At 38.1% G+C, this 13215-nt stretch overlaps 1 protein-coding gene across 3 annotated transcripts in view; it reads right to left on the bottom strand.

Moving 5' to 3' along the window:
* The window catches only part of SEMA5A (semaphorin 5A), a 504887-nt gene that overhangs the window by 98627 nt on the left and 393045 nt on the right, over window positions 1-13215 (bottom strand). For all 3 annotated transcript variants that reach the window (XM_073014841.1, XM_007961192.3, XM_007961194.3), the window contains exon 13: window positions 1508-1625. In XM_073014841.1, the coding sequence (XP_072870942.1) occupies window positions 1508-1625 (118 nt within the window). The remainder of the gene's footprint in view (window positions 1-1507; window positions 1626-13215) is intronic.

Genomic DNA, 13215 nt, shown 5'->3' with positions numbered 1-13215 from the left:
AGATATATGCTAAAACAACTCTGGGTCCTAGACAATGGCCTTATTACTTAAGAAACAAAGCTATTATCTTAAGCCTTTTTTACAATAAAAAATGCAAGATCAAAGATCTACAAGAAGATTTGCTGACCTTCTAAAGTGTATGTCTGTACTTTGGAACCACATTTCAGGTATTAAACATTATGTTTTATCAAGCTGCATAGAATGAAAGGTGAGCACCCTTATGCTCTTAGTATTTTTCAGAAATAGGAAGGGATTAAGAACAAACAATGGCATTTTTCTAACCATTTTAAAGGGACTTTGCAGAAAATTGCATTCTAAAGTAATAGATCTGAAGTTAAATAATCACAAGGACTCACAACTAATCCTACTAGGAGGCTCTCCAGAGCCTAGATGTGGTGATGCACACACTGTTACAGCGAAGGCCCCTTGACTCAGTGCCAACATTTGGGAAATGACAATGGTTTGAATAGCCCCAGACTTCCTTGCTTCATCCCGTCTGGTTTTCCAAATTTCAAGCTGAATAACTGGCTTCGTGAATATGTGGCTGAGATAACAGAAAGGGTAGGTTCTTTGGTGGGAAACAGGCTGACGGTTGTGATATCTTAGAAGTGCTAAAGCATGGAAGAAACAGCAAGGAGTTCACACACTGAATGTGCCACACCTCTGTCTTGCAGAGATACCACAGAACTGATGGGCAGAGATTAGCAGTTTTGTGAAGGCAACATGACTTATGACTTTTCCATTATGTAGAAGTTAATAGTTGTTGTTCATATTCTATGAGAAAAAGTAGGAGATTTTCAGATGACTGGACAAAATGTTCTAAAGACCAAAAATCCTCCAAAAACAAACAAAAAAAAGCAAAAAATATTCCAAATAGTAGTTCCTACAAATGTGGACCCAAACAAATATATTAGCAAAGGAAACCATGCAATGTGCTTTTCTTGGATTCAGTCTGGCTCTCAATACAGGTGAGTTTCTCCTCACTCCACAGAGTCTTATACGGGAACGCACAGTAGGCTGTCTCTTCCAGACCTTCCTGTGACCTTGAACAGGATCTATGGGTTAGCCCCACATGAAGGTGAAAATAATATCCTTTAGTTATTCTTTTCTCATCTTTCCTTATGTCAGCCTCTGGAATTATATCTCCCAAAATAAATTTATGGGTGTGGAAGTTCCTGTTTTATTAGTGCTCTAAGGGGCAAAATAGTCCACACCAAACTTTGGAGGAGAAAAAAAAAATCCAAGAATAAAACAGAAACCATAAACTCCATTATCAAATCAACACAGTTTTCTCTGAAGACGTTTCTCTTCAAACAGACAAAAAGCCTATAACAGCATTCCATGTGGCCCTGTGCAAGCCAAGAGTCAAGTGATCTGAGAGAGCACAGACTGGGTTTGCAAAAACGGTTCTCATATGAAAAGGTGCAGACAGTGTGGTTGAGGATCGCCAGGGGAGCATGGCTCCCGTGGGCAGCATTTTCAGAGGATGGAGAAGGCGAGCACTCACCGGACATGCAGAGATGCTCTGTTCCCACTGTGTCATGCTCAGGCTCTCCTCCAGGCTTGTGCATTTCTTCATCACCACGTCCCAGCCACAGTAAGGGTCCTGGGCCCCAATGCAGGTGCTGTAAAGACACACACCAAATGGTCAACAGAAAGGTCGCTTTACCCAAGATAAGATACACAAGACAAGGCAAACCTGTCCCTTAGTAGAGAGGTATGGGATTTCTTAGATATGAAGCCCAGTGGGTATTTATTTAGGCTGCACACTGGAGAACACAGCTATCTGCACACTCCATCAAGTACCTAATATTAAACCATTTATATAGACATTTTAAAAAATCTATGTTTTTATCTAACATACATGACAGATGACTAAAGATGAGCCAACACGAGTATTTTGCTGTCACAAATAGTGCTAAAATCAAGATTCTACAATGTTCAAAAACAATATAGCTGTTACCACCACTACTATCACCATTATCATCCTCCTCCTCTTTACAACAGGTATTATTTGTTGCAGATGCTTAAACGATTTGATAGGCAGGTGTTATTTTCACTTTATTTACCATTACCATCATCATCATCATCGTTATTACCACCACTTTATTGATGAGAAAACCGAGGCACAGAGAATTTGAGAAATTAGCCCAACAACATGCAGATACATCCAAAACTCTTCAACATGAATCGTTCAAATTCAAAAAAATAGGAACATCTTTCATTTGTTTACTGTAGCTTAAATGTATTAAAACTTTCCATTTCACAGTAATTTCATATAGCTGTGTCTATAATATCCTATATATGATATCAGAAGTATTGTAGATGGCGGATATTTTCTTTTTAATTTTGCCTAAATGAAAGAGTTCATACACTACATGGGCACTATTAGATGAGGGCTGTGGTCTTTACATTATAATACAAGCAAAGGTAAATGAGGGAGGAAGAAGACAGAGATGATAGTGATGGAGCCAGAAATACACAGAAGATAGTGTCATGGGCACACAGGACATTGAACCTGGGAATTCTGTGAGTGGACCGAGAAGTTGGAGGGGCAGGAAGCAGATGTGAGGAAAGAAAGGCAACGCCAGCATGGAGGTGTTAATGACCCCTCCTGCAGGTAGGATAGTACTTACAGTGAGGGAGGAGGAACTGTTACAAATTAACCAAGGACCAGAAATCTGGTAGGACCAGAAATCATGGCTTAACCATCAACCCTGTCAGCAGGGAGGTAGCAGAAGTAAGTAATGATGAGTTGTTCATATTCATAATACAAATTAATAATTGTTAACAGAAAAGGTACTAATTATATATAAAGCTCTGTTCTAAGAATGTGACTTATATTTGGTCATTTAAACCCTATGACAACCTTATAAATATAGTACCTCAATTAGGCACTACATTGATTCTCGCTTTGAAAGGAAGAAACTGAAGGAGGGAAAGATTGATTTGAAGGCTGTATAGCTAGGGAAGACATGTTTGCAGTTGATAAATCGACTGATATGTAGTAAGTTATTATAGGGCTATCATTTATTAATTACCTAAAGAAGTGCAAGTGATTTAAAAAGCTGTTTCTCAGAAGTAGGCCTAGGTTGGGGTACAAAAAGGTATGAAACAATTACCTGTTCCTATAACCTCATTAAAACTCCTTGATATGCGACCACATGCAGACATGACTTCTATTAAAAAATACAAACAAGGCAGTTATAAAGGACAAGGTGAAAGCCTATTTCCTCAGTAGTAGGTACTGTTTATACTAACTCACATATTCTGCAGATATTTTATCCACACATATGAGCATGCTTGTGTGCACATATCTACATATACACATATGTATTTTGTTGTTTATAGGCAAATATATGTTTTATATAATTATATGTAATACACATAAATGTGATTGTACATGCTGTTTCACATTTTGCTTTCTACAACCAATAATATATTATTGCACTATTCTTGTTAATAAATATAGCTCTACCTTATTCCCCTTAACAGTTGTATAGTGCTTCATTTTCTTTTTTTTTGAGACGGAGTCTGGCTTTGCCGCCCAGGCTGGAGTGCAGTGGCTCGATCTCGGCTTACTGCAAGCTCCACCTCCCAGGTTCATGCTATTCTGTCTCAGCCTCCCTAGTAGCTGGGACTACAGGCACCCGCCACCACACCCAGCTAATTGTTTGTATTTTTAGTAGAGATGGGGTTTCACCGTGTTAGCCAGGATAGTCTCAATCTCCTGACCTTGTGATCTGCCTGCCTCGGCCTCCCAAAGTGCTGGGGATTACAGGCGTGAGCCACTGTGCCTGGCCAGTGCTCCATTTCTTTTATGAACCAACATTTATTTAAATTTCACCTTCATTTTATTTATTTTATTTTCAATTTTTTATTTCCATAGGTTCTTGGGGAACAGGTGGTGTTTGGTTACATGAGTACTTTTGTGGTGATCTGTGAGATTTTGGTGCACCCATCACATAAGCAGTATACAATATCCACTGCATCCAATTTGTGGTTTTTTATCCCTCATTCCCTTCCTACTCTTTCCCCTGAGTCCCTAAAGTCCATTGTGTCATTCTTATGCCTTTGCATCCTCATAGCTTAGCTCCCACTTATGAGTGAGAACATGCGATGTTTGCTTTTCTGTTCTTGAGTTACTTCACTTAGAATAAGTCTCCAATCTCATCCAGGTTGCTGTTAATTTATTCCTTTTTATGGCTGAGTAGTATTCCATCATACATGTGTATCACAGCTTCTTCAACCACTCCTTGATGGATGGGCATTTGGGTTGGTTCCACATTTTTGCAGGTGTGAATTGTGCTGCTATAAACATGCATGTGCAAGTATCTTTTTCATATAATGACTTCTTTTCCTCTGGGTAGATACCCAGTAGTGGGATTGCTGGATTAAATGGTAGTTCTGCTTTAAGTTATTTAAGGAATCTCTACACTGTTTTCCATAGTAGTTGTCCTAGTTTACATTCCCACCGGCAGTGTAAATTTCCCCTTTAAAATTATTAAATTTCCCCTTTTAAAGCAAGGCGGCAGTACTCATTTTTGTACAGATTTTCTATAGGATAAAATTTTATTCGTGTAACTGTTGAGTCAAAAGTTATAGGCATTATTAAATTTGGACCAACCAACAATATGGGAGTGCCTCTGCTGCCTCATCCTGTTACATACTGGATGTTACCTGATTTTTTTTAACTCATCCAAAGGGTAACTCTTTCAGAAAGTTTGTATATGAAAAAAAAAAAAAAGTAGAATTTCTCAATTGTCTGTTTTCATTTCTTTCAGTTGTGTCTTAGGTTAAGGCTTAGCATACATGCATATACTTTTTAAACATTTGCATTTGCCATGTGTAAACTTCCTATCCATATCCAATTCCAAGGAAACTTCCTATCTATATCCAAGATTTGATCTCTTTCATGAGTCATTCATTTTATTACATGGTCATTGGAAGGGGTGATTTTCGCATTAAAACGCAGCCCTCTCGGAGTAATATTTTCCCTGTTTGACATTTTTTTCTTGAGATACACGTTATAAAATTTTACGCAGTAAAACTTATGAATGTTTTCCTTTATAGCATCTAATGTGTGTTCCATGTTAAGATTTTTCTCACTTAAATATTCCCAACTTAAAGATTAAACATCGAACATTACAGACACACTAAAGATTATAGAAACATCACTCTCCCAATTCCTTCTGATTCTTCTAAGGTATCATTTCTTTGGCTCCCCATCCATTTTCCATTTGAAATGTATTTTTCTCCTCCTCATAAATGAACAAACAAAATCTAAAATCACATATACATATTTAAAAATCTAAACATCTCAAATCCCACACAAAATAGATTCAGGTCTTAGAAGAAGAATAACAGATGTGAGTATGCTTTCTTTTCCTGTTATTCAAATTACATCCTTTTCAAATACTACAAGTTTATAACAGAGAATGTGAGCATAAGCACTTTAAAATCTCTAGCTTTGGGAATATGATTCCCAATAAGGTACTATTTTAAATAAAAAAAATTTCATGATCAGTTTCATTGAATAAAACTTGAACCTGTATTTTTATTGTAAAACACATATAAAAATCTTCTCAATTCTCAAGACACACAATTGACTTAATAACACTTTTTTGTGTGCAGGGAATAGAGATGGTGAGAATAAACTATCACAACCAATGACTAAGACCATGAAACGTGTGCATTTATTATCCAGGAGTCAGCAATTTCTTCCTGAGTAACTTTGCACGTGCAGTGTTGTTCTGTAGAAAAATACCCAGAGGAAGTTGCTGGAAATCTGAAGACCCTTCAAGTACAGCCCATGAGACAGACCTGGGTGCAGTGAGCACGAAGAGTCCTTCTGCTCCCTGCTGTGACCTCCCCTGGCTGTGCCAATGAGATCGGATCTGGGAGTGTCCTCATCTTACCAAAGTAGCCAAAAGTGACGTATTTATATTTGCGGCTCCTATGGCGAAACCTGAGAGTAATTCTTTTACTGACAAAATCACATAGTGTATATCACATATGGGAACTCTCTGTGCATGATTCTTTACACAGAGCAAAAGTATAGCGAGGCTCCGCTTAAGAGATCATTCAAAAGGTCTGCATTCCTTTTCATGTTTCTTATTAAAGCAACATGACCGGTAGGTAAAATTAAACCTCCAAAAAGGGAAAAATTCCACAGACTCCCTACGTTTACCCCAGACTTCCCGTGCAAAGCTGTTCAGAGACTTAAAACAATGCCACAGTGTTAGAGGGAAGTATTTCAAGCTGTTTTAAATGGAAAGCTGCATGTAATAACATCTTTTTCTTCTGATGATGCCAATGGTTCTGCATGTTCTTAACATTACACTTATTCTTTAAAATGTTAACATGTCTTTACAAACACAAATGCCCATTCAATAAAATACCATGTATATTTCAATATAATTCCCTCATGCAAAATATCTTACACCATGGGCAAAATTCTGATGAGATCTACCTTTATTCTAAATTATGTCTTAAGAAAATCTATCACACAATTTTATTTTTGGAAGCTGGGTCTCTAAGAAACTGTGGAAAATCGTGGGTTTCCAATTAACGCAGCCACCATGAAAGTGGCTTTTCTGTATTCCACTTCAAAAATGTTTTTCCTTGTGTGATAAATATTTTTAATAAAAGTTTCAGCGTGATTTAATTATACCAAATTGTCAACATATGTCATAGCATCATTTTGTACCCCATAAATATATTCTGTTCAAATGTTAATTGTCAACATTCAATTTTAAAATTTCCATAACGTGTTAATGACCTTACACTATTCTCATTTTACATATTACCCTGGTATTTGAAAGTACTTGAATTTAGATAAAAATGTTAGTCAGAATCCGAAGGTTTAATTTTTTTCAAAAACACACTTATTGAGGGTAGTTTTTAGAGCTAAACATATATTTGGAGGCAGGCTTTAATTCTAAAAAGCAGGATAAATATCTACTTTCCTTTTCACATGACAATAACATCAACATATATCTAAATTATTTCTTTACATTTAAAAAATTTGCAATTATGTTTTTTGTTAGTTTGAGTAACAGAAATAAGTTTATTCACTAAAATACTTTCACGGTATTTCTGAAAAGTTGAGATTTATTGCTGAGTACAATTCCTCGTGCATATTAGATTATCTAAGTATCAGTGATGACTTTATCTGGTTTGTCACTGTCACACTAATTATCATGAGGTCAGTTTATTTTTGATATTAAGAATTTTTGCCATTTTGTTAATACACAATGTATTCTTAAACATGGGATTTTAAAAATGTTTCAATCATGTATTGATTCAGCACATACTTATGAGCACTTGGCTATGAAGTTGACTTTGAAAGTGCTGGGTGTACCATGGCAAACAGACACTGTCACTGAGTTCCAAGAACTTACCATTTGGTTAAGAAAGTAAATATTAAACAGTTACATGAAAAATATCAACAACGAGTTGCAAAGGAAGAATTCAAAGGGCATAAGAGACTGGTGAATCCCCACTACGATGGGTGGTTGAGTCTAGAATAAGAGGATATGTAGATACTGGAACAAATGGGATGAACAGAAGTGACCCATTTGATAGGAGCCAGCAAGAGCAGAACCTTCTTGCAGAGAGATCAGCTTGGGAAAAGCACTCAGCCAGGAGAGAACTTGGAGAGTTTGAAGAACTGGTAAAATGGAGGCTGGACTTGGGCTGAAGCTTGAGGAGTGAAATGGGCAGAGTCCTTGGGCCCCATTAAAGATTGAGGGTTTCCTTGCAAGTGTTGCATACTTTAAAGTGCTTCCCAAATACTATGCAAGAGCCATACTTCAAACATCAATATTGATTTCTTTTATCATTACAATGATTGTGGTAGTGATCAACCTGTCTATGAATTATCCCTTCCCCAATTTCTAAGAAAATCTGTCTCATTCCTAAGCACCATGTTACCATATACTTCATAAGCTATTCTTTTAATTAAAAACATTACTGGCTAGGCACGGTGGCTCATGCCTGTAATCCCAACACTTTGGGAGCTAAAGGTGGGTAGATCATTTGAGGTCAGAAGTTCAAGACAAGCTTGGTCAACATAGTGAGACCCTGTCTCTATCAAAAATACAAAAATTAGCCGGGCATGGTGGCACATGCCATGTTGGGAGGCTGAGGCAGGAATCACTTGAACCTGAGAGGCAGAGGCTGCAGTGAGCCGAGATCGCGCCACTGTACTCCAGCCTGGGTGACAGAGTGAGACTCCATCTCAAACAAACAAACAAACAAACAAACAATCTTACTAAAAATAAGACTGAAGAAAATTCCAAGTAGATAATAACCTTCCTGAGACATCCACAGATCCTTCAATTGGTAAATCCAACTAGAACATACATTTTCTTTGTTTTCCTCTTCTGCAAAACTGAAATAAAAATACCTATTCACAGGGCTGTTTTGAGAGTTATATCATGCTAGATAGTATATTAAAAGTTTTTTTTGAGATGGAGATGCATACCAGTTGCTATAATTAGTCCCTAAGCACAATTTCAAGTTATTATACACTATGGACTTCTGAGGTAGTTGAAAACATTCTATATTGAATACTAAGTCCAATAATAATTCATGCTACATGGTATGATTTGTAGGTGAAGCTAATGTACTAGATTTCAGTTAGTGACTAACTTTTAATACTTTTAATGTATTAAAAACTACTTGGCTTAACATTAAATGACATTGATCAAATACAATGGCTATTTTTTACATTTTATTTTGCACTTGATATTAAATTTAAATAATTGACTTATACTGGCACTAATACTAATCATACTTGGCAAATGTTCTTTTAGTTAAAACCTTAATAGGCAAATATAACATTTCAATTTTCCTGAAAAATCTGTTTTAAAATTGAACAAGATTGGTACACATTTTACAGTGAAGCATTTCAGGAAAATTGATAATTTGAAAAATAGTGATGGAATTAGATAGAGCATATTTGAAATAAGCAAGCCAAAAGTTCTTTCTGGATCTAGGACTTGTGATTAACTTGGGTTGCCAGCTTTGGTTTCTGTCCTGATGCAGAGACCCCGTTCCACTCCCTCTTTAAGCACTGAATCGTGAGCTGTTTATCTTAACCTCCTTGTGGGCTTCAATCACTGTGAACTTTTCTTGAGAACAAATATAAAATCTTTCTAGAAAGGCCAAGACTGTCTCCAGGACAAAGCTAAGAAAGGCAGCCTTTTCCATGGCTAGGATTGTACCAGGACACCAGACCAGGACAAAGGGGGCATAGGGTGTTACGATGGCCCAACATCAACCTTCCATGGTTCCACAATGTGGAAGTAACTTACCAGGAATGGCAAACAGAAAAAGCTGTGTCTATGTGCTCGAGAAGAAAAGAAAATAATTACTGGTCACTTCATTCAGGGAGAAGCCTACACCATTGGTATTCCACATCCTCTATTCTATAAGTAGGCATAATTATAGGTACCTCCAAAGTTCACCCTTCCCCAGTGTCCTCTCCTCTTGGCTAATTCAGATTTAAAATGAATGAAGACACAATTACTTATTTGCTATATAACATGTTTTTCTTTTTCAAGAGAAACACTTCTGTGAAATAGTGTTTAAGAGTCAACAATTATGCCTGAAGAATGCAGAAGGTGTCAAGTAATACATTTTAATTTTTACTCAAAACCTTAAAGGGAAGTACATCCAGAGGGGGAAAAATGTATTATTCTGTTTTCTTATAATTCACCTAACTTAACAGTTTGACCTCCATTGAGTGGATGAGGTTCAATGCCAAGGAACCCTTCTGTGTAGTACAGCCCGCCCCTCGGAAAGAACATTTGTCCCTCTCAGCAGGTAGTTACAGCAAGTGTGGGTCTGCCTTGAATTTGGATTCTCTGGTGCCCTCACGACTGCTGGACAGCTGGTGACAGTGGTGAAGGCAAGCACCTGGCTCTCTTCACACTAGGCCCTGTGTAGCTTTCATCAGTGCCGAATCCCAGTTGCTCTTGTGTGGATAGAGACATGTTCATTCGAGACAGGGAATTATTGCAAATCTACTGACAGATGCTCCCACTGCTTGGATGAGGCCATGCTGACATTACTCACCCAAGCACATAATGTGGTCATGCTAGAGTCTCATGAACTGTTGATTTGCCCTGACAGAGGCAAGTAACAATTGAATGCAAGGAGCAGAATCTGGCCTGATGGGTCCAGCACCTCTCAGACAATGTGAAGTTATTTGAAGGCAGAGCAGCAAATGATTGGCTGGTCAGTTTGCCTTCAGTTTAGTTCGGAGACCATGTGAAGTATATGTGGGCAAAGAAGGTAAACCACACATACAAAAGCAGTCTGTCCTGTTTACTTTCCTTTTCTTTCTTGTTTGTTCATTCACTTTTTATTTTGACTTACGTCTAGGACAAAGGGAGATTTGAAGCCCAGCCTTCAACATAGTGTGCAGAAAGTGTAAAAGACCACTCACAGGCAATGCCAGCTCAGAAGGACCTGCATGAACTGAGTATAATATTAAAACAGGAAACGAACTATCTTGTGTTGAATTCTTATTATGTACCAGACCCCTAACATAGCGTCTCTCTCTTCATCTCCAATAACACACTCCTATGGAAACAGGGCTGAGAAATGAGATACGAAGAAGTTGAGTAACTGGCTTATGGTCACACACCACACAAAAGCCCCGTCCAGAACCACCTGAACGCAAAGCTCGTGCTCTTTCCATAGGCAGGCTGTTTTACAAACATATGAGAGCAGTTATTTCCTTAAGAATTCACTGGACTATGCAGCAAATTTAAAAAAAAAAAATCTTAGGAGAAGCCCAGATGCTCCTATTTAGGATAACTCAGGTACAGGAGTCTGGAGTCAAGAAATGCGGGCAGCTCAAGCTTTCCCATGGAATTCTTACATAACTTTAAATTTGAGAGCTCAAAAGCAGGAGGCCTGTGGAGTAGATATTAAAGAAGATTTTTTTTTTTTTTTTTTTTTTTTTAGATGGAGTCTCACTCTGTTGCCCAGGCTGGAGGGTAGTGGTGCGATCTCGGCTCACTGCAACCTCCATCTCCCTGGTTCAAGCAATTCCCCTGCCTCAGCCTCCCGAGTAGCTGGGATTACAGGAGCCTGCCACCACACCCAGCTAATTTGTTTTTGTTTTTTTGGTGTGTATTTTTAGCAGAGGCTAGGTTTCACCAGTGTTGACCAGGCTAGTCTTGAATTCTTGACCTCAAGCAATCCACCCTCCTCAGCCTCCCAAAGTGCTGGGATTACAGGCGTAAGCCACTGCACCTGGCCAAGAAGGAAACTTTTTCTTTCTGATCTCCATTAGTTGTGTTTCTCAACTGAAGTACGAAAGGTTGGTAATAGATTTTCAAACTTTACCCAACTGACTGTTGAAAACACACCTTGCCATTTAGAGACCAAGGATACATTCTCTTAGTAAAGCAGTTTCATGTGTTGATGAGTTCTTACCCACACTGCCCAGGGTCTGGGGATGTTACTTTATGACAACACCGGAATACACTGTGCTCCAGCCCAAGCCTAACTTGGAACCCCTCTAATCATGTCTTTCTCACTGTCCTAATTAGCACTTACCACTTTTGTTAGTGCCAGCACCAACAAAAACTCAGTGCATTTACTTTCTGCCATTTCTCTATTTTTTAAAAACAGATTTAATGGTGGCATCCACGTAATGTTGCTGTGCTTTATTACATTTTTGTTGTATCACACAGATGTCTTCATAGGCATCGCTTAATGGCTTCAGAATTACTCAATCAGAGAACAATCATTGAAAGGGTGTATCATAAGTGGTGATTAATTCCCTTACTACTGGAAGTTGAAAATTAGAACACTGGTTATGATACAGATACAGCTTAAAAAATAATCGGAGAGGAACATTAGGTGAGGATGTTAGGTCCTTGTGTATTCCAGCATCAGACTTTAACAATAAATCGATTTTGGAATAAATTCTAAGGTAACTCCAAGGTCCTTTGGCTCAGTTCCATGATAGCAGGTGATTTTACTTATACCAGAACTTCTTATTACAATCTGAGTCCTCTGAAGGCAGGGTCAGAGATGCCTCATTCATCATCCTCCATGCAGGGCCTCACGTGGTGCTTGGCATGTATTGAGTCCAATAAATATAATATGAAGGAATTAATTACAAAAAGTCCACATTCTCTAGAGGTTAAACCAAAGCCAGCACAAACAGAAACTCAAGACTTTGAGATTTGGCAAATACTACATTCATTCTGAGGGGATAATATTTACTTTGTCAAATGGGTACATGCCAAAATGTCCTCCTGTTTATTTGATTAATGACCAAAAGAGTACGGTTGTCTGGCTGGGAGACCACGTGGGAACCCTGCAATTTCTCTGTACACATTGTATGCTTTTCCCATTGGCAGATGCTGTCTTTAGGGAATATTTAATTATGAAAGGTGTCAACCTATTAACTCCGGCTTTTAAAACTTTGACCTTTAGAGCAATATACGTCCTGTAGTAATCTAATTTCCATACTAATTTTTTGATGAGGTGTTAATTTCTCTAACTAAATGATACTATTAAAGGCTAACTGCATTAAGAACGCCCAAATACCAGTTCACTCAATGGAGCCAATGTCTTTTTCTTTTTTTTTTTTCCTAGACGGAGTCTTGCTCTGTCACCCAGGGTGGAATGCACTGCAACCTCTGCCTCCTGGGTTTAAGTGATTCTTCTGCCTCAGCCTCAGCGTAGCTGGGATTACAGGCACGCGCCACCACACCCAGCTAATGTTTGTATTTTTAGTAGAGACAGGGTTTCACCATGTTGACCAGGCTAGTCTCGAACTCCTGACCTCTTGATCCACCCAGGTCGGCCTCCCAAAGTGCTGGGATTATAGGAGTGAGCCACCACGTCCTGGCCAAGGTCTTTTTCTTAATGCTCCATCTTTCCCTCTATTTTTATAAGGCACAATTTAAAAGGTGTGACTCTTTCATATGTAGGTTATAATTCTTCCAGTTCCCAGATTTTCTCTCCTTTTCCCCAATTAGTTCATTACACAAAAATAAAACAGACCAAAAAAACAACAAAAAAAAAAAAAAAAAAAGAAAAAAGAAAAACCACCCCACCTAAGGCCCAAAGGCTTTCAATGCTTTTGCTACTGTGTGATATTGCCACATTTTTCTGTAAAGGAATTTTGTTTTGTCACAAGAATTTTGCTTGTTTTCAAGGTATGAAGTAAATTAGCAGATA

The sequence above is a fragment of the Chlorocebus sabaeus genome, chromosome 4 (assembly GCF_047675955.1).
Source record: "Chlorocebus sabaeus isolate Y175 chromosome 4, mChlSab1.0.hap1, whole genome shotgun sequence".
In the NCBI taxonomy this organism is placed as follows: Eukaryota; Metazoa; Chordata; class Mammalia; order Primates; family Cercopithecidae; genus Chlorocebus; species Chlorocebus sabaeus.
The sequence above is the reverse complement of the archived record's forward strand: the minus strand, read 5'-3'. Positions and strand labels throughout refer to the sequence as shown.